The sequence below is a fragment of the Elephas maximus genome, chromosome 10, assembly GCF_024166365.1.
Source record: "Elephas maximus indicus isolate mEleMax1 chromosome 10, mEleMax1 primary haplotype, whole genome shotgun sequence".
In the NCBI taxonomy this organism is placed as follows: domain Eukaryota; kingdom Metazoa; phylum Chordata; class Mammalia; order Proboscidea; family Elephantidae; genus Elephas; species Elephas maximus.
Genome location: NC_064828.1, coordinates 74,487,160 through 74,499,003, shown reverse-complemented (window position 1 = coordinate 74,499,003; position 11,844 = coordinate 74,487,160). Strand labels below are relative to the sequence as shown.

Here is an 11,844-nt window from a genome sequence, read left to right as displayed (position 1 = left end):
TTGCCCACTATCATTGAAACCAACAAAGATACTAAGGCTAAAATCAAGTCAACCATGCAAATAGAGATACCTAACACCAGTGGTATACAGGGTCGCTATGAGTCAGAATCGAGCAGAAGGCAGGGGGCTTGGTTTGATTTTTTTAACACCAGTGGGTGATATTTTCTTGAGTCTCCAGGAGAAATGGCTGAGCCTGGCCCTGTGATCTATGGGCCAGTAAATCCTACAGATAAAGAGTTCTAATGGGGGACCTGGGCAGGTGATCCTTTAGTATATTTTCAATCTACATGGGAGAAAATGTTTAGGGCAGGCCTTCTGAAACTTTTGAATCATCTGGGGATTCTGACTCGGTCGGATTGAAGTAGGGCTTGAGGTTCTGCATTGCTAAGAAGCTCCCAAGGGATGGCAATGCTGCTGCTCCTCAGACCACACTTTACATAGAAAGGGTTTAGGAGGGCATCTCCGCAGCAGCTGAAGATACCTGGGTGGTGCAGTTGGATGAAATGTTGGCCGTTTGAACTCACCTAGCAGCACCACAAAAGAAGGGCCTGGCAACCTGCCTCTGTAAAGATTACAGCCAAGAAAACCATATGGAGCTCAGTTCTACTTTATAACACATGGGTTACCATGAGTTCAGAATCGACTTGACAGCAGTGGATTTGGTTTTGTTTGTTTGTCCCAGCAGCCAGTTAGCAAACTGCAGCACTAGACTTGATGCCCAAAAAACACCCGTTGCCATCAAGTCGATTCCAACTCATAGCAACCCTATCGGACAGAATAGAACTGTCCCATAGAGTTTCCAAGGAGTGCCTGGCGGATTCGAGCTGCTGACCTGTTGGTTAGCAGCCATAGCACTTAACCACTACACCACCAAGGTTTCCAGACTTGAAGCCAGTACATCTAAATTGAAATCATCGCTCTGCCACTGACTGGTTCTGATCCTGGTCAAACAGCTCAGCCTCTTTGAACTCTAGCTGAAAAACAAACACTGATATTCCTACTTGTTGGAGTGTTGTGGTGAGGTTTTGAAAGATGTGAAAATACCTGGCTCAGAGCAGACTCCATTAATATTTATTCCCACCACTGGACTGGTCCTGCCTATTTTCATACCTGCCCTCCCTCTTTCTCTACTCTCCCCTTGGAAAGCAATTCACCTGTAGCCACTCCGATCTGATGACCTCACTGAGAAGACTGAACTGAAGTGCATTACTATAATGAACCACTCCATCAACGAATTAATTATATTGACATAATTCTATTTTTCTCTGTAAAGGCATGACTCTTACCTGTGACTAAACTTTGGACTGATTCTTATTGTGCAGCAGTTCTTGTTTATGTAATTGAGCAAAAAAATTGCTAATTTAGAGACTTCTTCATTTAAAAAATTATACTAAAACACCTAGAATGTGCATTCATCAATGAAACTTTCCACTGGAGTACAGGGGAAAGTATATGATTCTCTAGAATCAAACATCCTTAGGAATCCCAGGTCAGCCACTTAGGAGCTCTGTGACATTGGACAAGTTATTTCATCTTTTCCACATTCTGTTTTCCTCAACAGAAATGGGTGTACCAACCAGCCAAGCAGCTGCCATCCAGCTGATTCTGACTTGTAGTGATCCCATGTGTTTCAGAGTAGAACTGCACTCCATAGTATTTTTAATGGCTGTGATCTTTTGGAAGTAGATTCCCAGGACTTTCTTCCGAGGTGCCTCTGGATGGATTTGAACCTCCAGCCTTTTGGTTGGTAGCTAACTGCTTAACCATTTGCACCATTCAGGGATTCCTGAATCAGGATGATGCCTACTTTATTGGGTTGCTGTGAAAATTAAAGGAATTATCACATAGTGGACATTTAATAAATGCCCTTCTCTTTTATTATTCAAATTAATCTACTAAGAAAATTTAGCCTTCTTGTAAAATAAGGGAAGCTTCTTATATCCTTTCCTCTGAGCATGCGTTCATGTGTGAGCGTTTCTATTCAGACATATTTAGTTTCAAGTGATAAAAGTGGTTGCTATAGAGATTTTTTTGAGTACAACTGACTAGTGTATATATAATATTAGAAGCAAATCTCCAAGGAGTTAGGCTTTCCAACTCAAAAATCAAGTCACAGCCTTCAGTTAAACTCCCATGTATTTTAGCCTACTCTTGACCATCTCTATATTGTTTGCCTGACCATAAGTACAATAGCTAGCATCTACTAAGCTCTCCTTCGTGCCAGGTACCATACCAAATCCTTTATAGACTGTTAGAGCCAGCTTTTATGCAATTTAGGTCTTTGTGGCCTCACCTCTTGTTCCACTTTTCCATATATAGGCACAGGCAGTCTGGGCTCTGAGTGGATTCACTCTGGCACAACCTGCTAAAGCCTCACCTTTCACCATGCAATGTATCTCTCAGCTCCCACCATAGGCCTCTCTGTTGATGCCAAGGCTTGGAAATCTGCAGAACCCTGCTTGGCATCTGTATATGTACAGCCCAGAGTAGAAGGGTGTTAACACTCTGTGGAGTAAATCTTTCTCTCCTTGGACAGCTGTCCTGAGGTACAGTTTGTACAGCCTCTTAGAGTGTGGTCCCACAGGATCGAACCATTAGTCACACCTAGTGGTGGTCACCTCAATTATACATTCTCATCCTGACTCTCCCTTCCGTCTCTGCCTCACAGTCTTTCCTCACTCTTGTTCCCTGGGATTGCACTGCCTAACAAGGCAGAACAGAAGCCTTTGCCTTAGGCTCTGCTTTCTGTAGGATCTGACTGAGAAACATTATCTCTTTTAATATTTATACCCACCTAATCAGAAACCCTGGTGGCCTAATGGTTAAAGAGCCACAGCTTGTAGATAACCAAAAGGTCTGCAGTTCAAATCCACCAGGTGCTCCTTGGAAACTCTATGGGGCAGTTCTACTTTGTCCTATAGGGTCACTGTGAGTTGGAATCAACTTGATGGCAATGAGTTTTTTGGTTTTAATAAGGTAGGTATTTTAATATCTTAATATCTATTTTACGGAGGAGGAAACTAAGGCTTATAGAGCTAAATTACTCCCTCAAGATCATACGCCCAGCCAGTAAGTGAAGACCCAGGATTTGAACCCTGGCAGTCTGACTCCAGAGCTCATGCATTTAAGCAGTATTCAATATTCAAAATCCCAAACTCTCTGTAGGACCATAACATCTCCCTTCTCCTCCATCAATCCTTCACCGGGACTGTAATCTATATCGAGTATGTATGGTGAGGAGGGAATAAGGTGGGAGATAGGGTTGGAAACACACACTACTGTGAATTTTCCATCCTTCTAGGCCTCTGCTCTTAATATTAGTTAATATTTCCCGGTTTTGATATCAAGTTCAATGTCAAGGTAAAAATATCCTGGTTGTTGAGAACCTCACCATGTATCTATCAGGCCATCTATTCAGACAAACACTCCCTCTGCTTGCAGGCTTCTGGAGAAGTCCTTGGGAGGGCTCTGCAAGAACTGTCCTAAGAGCTTTGAAAAGGCACAGCTGCAGGCAACATCCAGGCTCTGGATGGGGCCAAGCCAAGCCGTGGCTCCTGAAAACTGGGCCTTTGGCCCCTTCGTGGGTTGATTAGAGACAAAGATTTGTGAGGTTTGGTATTTTTGTAGCAATTAATTATCTCAACACACTTTACCTGGCACCAGGCAACTGAAGGTGCTCCTCATGTGGGTACTGTTAATGCTGATAATCCACATGACCTTCCTGCAAGGTAGTAATCTCTCCATTTTTATCCCCATTTGGCAGATTTTAATTAACTTCTCAAGGCCAACCAGTTAATCAGTGGAAAGCAGAAATGAAAAGTGGGACACCTGCCTCCCTGCGCACTCCAAATCACCGTCCGCCCTCCTAGCGTCTTCCTCACCAAGCCTTGGGTCTGCAGGAAAAAGTCAATGGCCTTTTGCAGCAGAGAAGAGCAGTGCTGGAAAATCCATCACCCTAACTTTTTTTTTAACAGGTAGTCACATAGCATGAGCTGGCTTCTTCTGAGGCAAAATAAATGATTCCTTTAGGTCTAATATCCTGGGTTTTCTTTAAGATGGGAAAACTTGCGTCAAATTGTCAAAACCCATGTAGGTTTAAAGATTTTCTGTCAAATTGAAAGCCTTTCTGTTTTAGTAAGATAGTGTTGATGTCATCCGCGTGGCCCAAAGTAAACAGACCCACGATATGTTCCAGATGCCAGCTACACGGGGGAAGACGGGGTTCTTAACACAGCTAAGAGGCAAATAAATCAATTCTTAAAAGGCGAGCTAAGCCTGCAAAGCAGGCAGTTACAGGAACTGCCTCCCAGTTGCATTTGAGGTTCTACCGTAGGAGCACCAAATTACAGTTTTTGTCTCAAAATAGAGAGGAGGTTGAATGGAGCACGCAGAGATGTCTGGATATTTTCGGAGTCTGGGAACATTTAGTACCTTCAATGCCAAGTCTTCTATTAAAGCTCCATGAGGTAGACAAATGGGAGGTTACTTGGAGAAGGCGATTCAAAGGCCAATGGCATATCAGGGGCACAGTGTATCAACAGGCAGGTAAGCAGTTCTGTTTTGTTTTTGTGGTGAGACAGCTAAAAATAATATTTTAAAAGTTATTGTGTGAGATTTGGTATGATTCTTAGCAGTGAACTAACAAGAAAGAAGTTTTTTTTTTTTTTTTACAAAACTGGCTGTGGTACCTCTGTATGAAGGGCTACTTTTAACCAGCTACAATCCATGTATCTAAGTGACCATCTTCAATCTCCCTGATCAAATACACCTCCATACAGGCATGCATGCCACCTGTGCACACCTCCATACAGACTCTCTGCATGCCACCTGTGCACACCTCCATACAGACTCTCTGCATGCCCCATATGTTAGAGTCAAGGCTTTGGAACAAGCTTTTTTGCTTTTTTTTTTTTTTTTTCCTTGGTGAGTATTTAGTGTGTGTGGCAGTCCAGGTCCCAATAAGAGTCATTGTGTTTATCTTCTTAGTCAAAATGATGCTAACAAAATCCATACACACTTCTACTCCCCAAAAATTATATGAAGTTTTATATACTTACGTGACTTATTTCATCAAAGTTAATTTCAAATTAGGTATTAAAGTCCACTATTACCCACTGCCATTGACTCAGTTCCAACTCACGGTAACCCCATGTGCTTCAAAGTAGAACTGCACTCCATATGGTTTTCAATGGCTATAATCTTTGGGAAGCTGATTGCTAGGCCTTTCTTCCATGGCACTGCTGGGTAAATTCAAGCCACCCCTTTCAGTTAGTAGCTGAGCACTTAATCACTGCACCACCAGGGACTCCACTATTAATACCTTCCAATGCCATGTAATCATAATAGGAGGGCTCTAGCTAATGAAGAAATACCTATAGATTCCTATAAGGGAAAGCATGTTTATAAAATCCTTATCATAATATCAAGCACACAGTAGCTGCTCAATAATTGGCAACTGTTATCGGCTTCATCTCCAGTCCATATCTCTGGATGGTTAGGCATATTCTGCATTGAACTTCAATTAAAAAAGAAATTTAGAAGGATCTTTTATCAGAGATTTACTTCATAAAGCAACATCTATGACCAGAGGTCATTACAGATTAATGCAGTCTTCTGGACCTTCAATTAACTAACAAATATGCTCATACTGAACGGTCCTCATCATGATATCTTGTAATATTTCATTTGGGGGCCATTTTATTTTAGCCTAATTTTCAAATAATTCTCCTATTCAAATAATCATAACTGAACATTTTGGATTTTTTAAAAAATAGACTCCCTTAAATGAAACCATGAAAGAAATTATTCTCTCTGAAGAACCAAAAATTCCTTTATATAAAAAAAAAAGCCGGTAAAAAGCCTTTATATAAAAAAGAAGCCTGATTATTGCTGAGTTTATTTTGCCCTTCTTCTTTTCATTTCAAAAGAAATTTATTTATGATTCTTTTATTGACACACATAGGAGCTCTGGTTATCTGAATAAAAAAGATTTGTTTTGCAGGCTTTTTAGGTCTTTGTTTTTCAAGGCAATACTCTTTGGAGAGGTCTTTTGTTTTTGAGACAGTAAGAGAGAGCAAGAGAGAAGGGAGACAAAGAAAGAGAAAGGGAAGAGAACCAAAAAAAAAAAAAAAACTAAACCTGTGTCTGTCGAGTCGATTCCAACTCATAGTGACCTACAGGACAGAGTAGAACCGTCCCACAGAGTTTCCAAGGAGTACCTGGTGGATTTGAACTGCCAACCTTTTAGTTAGCAGCCATAGCTCTTAACCACTACACCACCGGGGTTTCCAAAGGGAAGAGAGAAGGAAGAAAAGAGAGAACACCATGCAAGCAATGAAACAATGGAAGAGAAATAACTTGCCTCTGGACTCCACACTGAGGAGCTGTCAGTGGCATAGGAATCTTCAAATCCTCGGTTATTAAAGGCTGTCTCCATCTCCAAACTGCCCTCTGTGGACTGGCAACTGAGGCTGTGAACTTCACTGCTCTCTTGGAGAGATGCACCATGGTGTCTGGTATCCCCTCTCTCACAAGGGGACTGTGAGTGGGCAGAGATCCGGTCATCTTCACCATAAGACGGATTCTCGGAATAACTCATTTGGCTGGCCCCATCCAAAGCTAAATTTGCAATAAGGAAATTATTTTAAATGCATTGCTTTTCACACTTCTTTTACCTAGAGGAATTGAACAATACCAAGAGCAACCATTGAGACCTCAAAAACAAAATCTACCAAATGCCACCTGCAGAGGCATAGTTCCATCCATACGATCAAAAAGACCATACGCTCATTATGTAGGGTTTAATACCTTCCAACAATATGAGTATAGAAGATGTGCCTTTATGTTAAAAGGATAAAATATAAGCATTATCATTTTGGGGGAGCTGATGACCACAAATATTTTAGGGTTGGATTTAGAAGGAAAAAGAACATCAATCTAATATGAAAGTCATATGGTCTTCTGACTCTGCCATTCTTCCTTCTCTCTTCCACATTTACCATGTTACCCTTCTGCTCAAAATGCTTTAACTGGTTCTCTCCTAAGTAAAAAGTTCTCTACTTGATTCACAGAAACAACACTAGACTTGGATTCAGGTGATCTGGGTTTAAATCCTGGCTATTCCTGTTAAACTTGAATGACAGTTGAACTCTCTGGACTTTTGTTTCTTTATCTATGAAATGATGATAAAAGCTACCTTAGGGGGTCATTGTGGACAACTTAGGAAATAATATCCATTTGGCAGCTGGCAGGCCTTCCATAAATCTTAGCCTGGTTTACCTGCCTGACCCAATCTGGCCTCATCCAGCTCATTAAATCTCACTCTCCATTGTTTCCAAACTCACTGTCACCTCTGGTATCATGGGCTTATGAAAATGTCAGCTGCATATTTCTGCTCACAGTGGTCCTCAAACACTCCTGTCCTTTCCTTCCTGCCCATGAAAATTCTACCAAGTCTTTAAGGCCCACCAACTCCTGACCTTTTCCTGGCTCCTCAGACTCAATGTTTCTCTCTGACCTGAGGGTTATTCTACTCTCTGTCTCAGTTCTCGCCAACCCTGTTCATCCTCCTCCTCTCCCTTAATGCCCAGTTATTCTCAGATGGTAAGGAAAAACTGACAGGGTCTTCCTGAGCTATAGCCCTCACTCTGACTTGCCCTCCACACCCAAAGAGCAGCTAAAGATGCTTTTTCCCTTTGGCATACTGTCATCTCCTGCAGCCTCCATTCCAGAATGAGAGAAATTTGAAGATATAGACAGAATGCATGAGTGGTATGACAAAGTATGTATCATAAATTCAGCTTACACACACTGTATGGTAGCAATTGTTTTCCAAATTAGCCTTATAGCCTCAGCTAGAACTTAAGCTCCTTGAAGGCACTAAGCCACATACACCTGCCAGCACAATGCTAAACATTTAGTAGGTTCTTACTAAACTCTCAAATAACTTCGAAGGCTAGGCAGGTAACAAGTATTTGAAGGAGCTGGGTATATGGCAATAAAGAGTGGTGGCAACAGTGGTTTACCAAAGAGTATATGTGCCATCTAGAGTAAACATTCACATTTTAAAATATGTTACAACCTTATGCAAACCATACAAAAACATCCTGAGGTAGACTTGATCCTCAGGGCCCAACTTCAGCCTCCTGGCTTAGGACTCTGCAGAACCATGGCTGGCCATCAAAAAATTCCCCTTCTTGCCTTACTATTCTTAAGAATTTGGTTCAGACCCTTTGGGCACCACAAAATTTTTACAGTTGTGCTTTATTTCACTTATTTGACAAACACACTTAAAAAAAGGCCACAGAAAATGACAGAACAAGGGAAATTCCATATGCAAAAACCTACAACATAAACCGGAATTTTCTTCTAAGGCTCTAATTAGCATACCCATTCCTCACATACATGAACACTAAAATGTCCTGTTAAACAGTGGGTCATCCATCAATGTGTGTAGCACGCAGCAGGCTTTCATCACAAAACCGAACTTTGCCAAGAAATTACCCCCATAAAATTATCTCATGACTTTAACTCCTACCGTGATAATACCTAGATCAGTAATAAGGGAATTTTCAAAAGCTACATTAAGCCTTGAAAAGCTATTCATAACTGAAAAACATAAGACCTATATTAATGTAACAAACCATTTTCCTTGACAGACAAGCAAGAAGTGAATTAGAAAAGCAAATCTGGGGTACAAGTCAAGTTGCAAGGAGGAGGTTAGGGAAAGGTGATTCACCGTTACATAAAGCAGTCTTCCCATGCCTTTAAATTAAAGACTGTGACACCTTAAACACATACAAAAAATAATTGCCTGTTGTCAGAGAAATGTATCCTGGCTTCTTAGAAATTTTAGGGCATAATTATGTCACACCAACCATATTTATTTTAGTAGACAAATTCCTGAACTTGTCTGGGCCAAATCCCACTCTGATGAAGTGAAACACTCTAATTTTCCTTCACACTTGTAACCCCTCCCCCTACCACCCATATAAAAATACTTTTGCTTACCATCTGTGATGGTTAGTTTTATGTGTGGATTAGGTTAGATTGGCTAAACTATAAATCCATTGCCGTCTAGTTGATTCCGACTCAGCGACCCTATAAACTATATATATTTTTTTAAACTCTAGGCCCCAATTATTCATTCAAACACTAGTGCAGGTGTTACTGTGAAGGTATTTTGTAGACGTGATGAAAGCCGATAGCTGACTTTAAGTGAGTGAGATTGTCCTAGATAGGCTGGGTAGGCCTGATTCAATCAGTTGAAAGGCTTTAAAGGCAGTTTTGAGGCTTACCTGGAGAAGAAATGTGCCCTGTGGACTGTCAGAGTGTTCCAGCCTGCTCTTCTTGATGGTCTGCCCTCTGGATTTCGGACTTGCTTAGCCAGCCCACCCAATCACATAAACCAATTCCTTGTACTGTTAAATCTCTTAACATATAATTCCCTACTAATTCTTTTTCTGGTTGAACTGTAATACACCATCCCAAGCAAAACTGAGCAGATTCTGAGAGTGATTGAGCTGTTTTTGATGACACCAAGAAGTTAATGTCTAGCTTCTATGAAATATCTTAAGAACTATTCCACCAGGAAAAATAAGGTTATTTACAAGGGAAAAAGTACTCCAAAGGAGTAATAGACCACATCTACCATGGCCTCCACCGGGCCGAGTCCAGTACAACTAGATGGTGCCCCACTACCACCACTGACTGCTCTGACAAGGATCACAATAAAGGGTCCTGGACAGAGCTGGAAAAAAATGTAGAACAAAATACTAACTTAAAAAGAAAGACCAGACTTGCTGGCCTGACAGACTGGAGAAACACAGACAGTATGTCCCCTGGACACCCTTTCACCTCAGTAATGAAGTCACTCCTGGGGTTCACCCTTCAGCCGAAGACTGGACAGGCCCATAAAACAAAACGAGACTAAAGGGGCACACCAGTCCAGGGGCAGGGACTAGGAGGCAAGAGGAAACAGGAAAGCTGGTAATAGGGAACCCAAGATTATAAAGAGAGAGTGTTGACATGGCGTGGGGTCCTTAACCTATGTCATAGAACAATGTGTGTACTGTTTGATGAGAAAGTAGTTTGTTCTGTAAACCTTCATCTAAAGTACAATAAAAAAATTAAAAAAAAAAAGGTTATTGCTGAAAAAAAATTTTTTTTAAAGCTCAGTAAGCAGACTATTCTGCAGCCCACATTCCATCCCTAAGGCCCTTGATGGCAGCCTCTGACTCAGACCATTTAGACCTAACTCCCTTTGACATTAGCAGGAATGACATAACAATTAATATACAATAACGTTAAATCAGACACACAGAACAAGAGAGAACTTGATTGCATTATGAAGACAGCATTGTCTTGGTTCTAATAATCTCTAGCATGAAGGATCTCGCTTAAGATGAAACATAATACCAGTAGCTCTTTCCTGGTTCAAATTTTACTTGGATTCCATAATACCAGTAGCTCTTTCCTGGTTCAAATTTTACTTGGATTCCAAAACCAAAAACCAAACCCACTGCCGTTGAGTCGATTCCAACTCATAGTGACCCTATATGACAGGGTAGAACTGCCCCGTAGAGTTTTCAAGGAGCGCCTGGTGGATTTGAACTGCGAACCCTTTGGTTAGCAGCCGTAGCACTTAACCACTACACCAGCAGGATTTCCTTACTTGGATTAGAGACCTTTAAGTTTACTGGCCCAACACTTATGAATGCCTTTCTGAAGTAGAAGCATTACTACAATTATTTTATCTTAGGAAGCCATGTTTAAGCTAGAGTGAAAAATAGCTAAATAAGCAGGTAGATGGAAAACTGCCCCCCTCCCCCAAAAAATCATTTCTGGGATACAAGCTCAATTTCTTCATTGTTCTTTATTGCTGAAACAAAGCCACTGATCAAAATGAAAAAAAAAAGAAATGACAGGAAAAAAAATCATGCAGTAAAAACTACATTAATAACTTCTACAGTGTTTGATAACCTAAAGTTTGGCATGTAGCTCTCCTTAAGAAAACGCTGCTGATTTTCTCCAAAAACTACAGGTAATTCATTCAGTGTAGTGGGCTTTTCTCCTCTCTCTGGTTGAGCAAATTTTACCTTTTATTTGACATCTATCAAAAAATTCAGTATCACCAGTTATGACAAGAGGTAAACTGCTGTTAATTCCCGGAAGGGTGAGGGTTAGGGTGGCTCTCAGAATTCTCACAACACTGACCGTTTGTGTGAATCAAAAACCAAACCCTTGGGCTTCTGGGAAATGGGGCCATTAGCTTTAGAACTAAACCAGCTACTCCTAGGGAATCAACTGCTATTAACTTTCATTAGCTAACATTTGCCCTCTCAATGAGACAGAAGAATGCTGTGATTTAATACCAGAGAAAGAGAAAAGTGGGAGAGGGGGTGAGGAAATGACAGAGGGTCAATAAGTACTGATAGTGTGGTTTCGTTACATAAGTATTTATTTACTGGCTTACCTTGAGCTAAAAGGATAGTAATAAAATATGTTATCATGGCCTGTGTCAATAAGTAAATCTACATGATAAATGGCAAGTTACAATACTCCTACTAAAAAATATGGTTCTCTTTATCAATTCTACCTTTTTTTCTTTGGCCTTTTTCTGCCTACCCAGTCCTCATCAAAAAATCAGAAATTTCTTCTCTATTATCTTCTCTCAGTGTTTGTGCTTCCCTTTTTCTCTTTTTAGTGCTAAGTGTTAATAAAATAAAAACTTGGAAGATCTACACCTCTGACCCACTGGTTTAACTAACCACGTGCCCTGCAAAAAAGAAAGAGAACTTAGGTCACTAAGGTGAATGGTGTGACATTTTCTCTAGCTTTTCCCTA

General features: G+C 40.8%; 1 protein-coding gene across 6 annotated transcripts in view; it reads right to left on the bottom strand.

Annotated features, from left to right (window-relative positions):
- The window catches only part of LOC126084671 (synaptotagmin-16), a 352,768-nt gene that overhangs the window by 20,032 nt on the left and 320,892 nt on the right, over positions 1-11,844 (bottom strand). For all 6 annotated transcript variants that reach the window (XM_049899288.1, XM_049899289.1, XM_049899290.1 and 3 more), the window contains one exon: positions 6,362-6,618. In XM_049899288.1, coding sequence (XP_049755245.1) covers positions 6,362-6,618 — 257 coding nt within the window. The remainder of the gene's footprint in view (positions 1-6,361; positions 6,619-11,844) is intronic.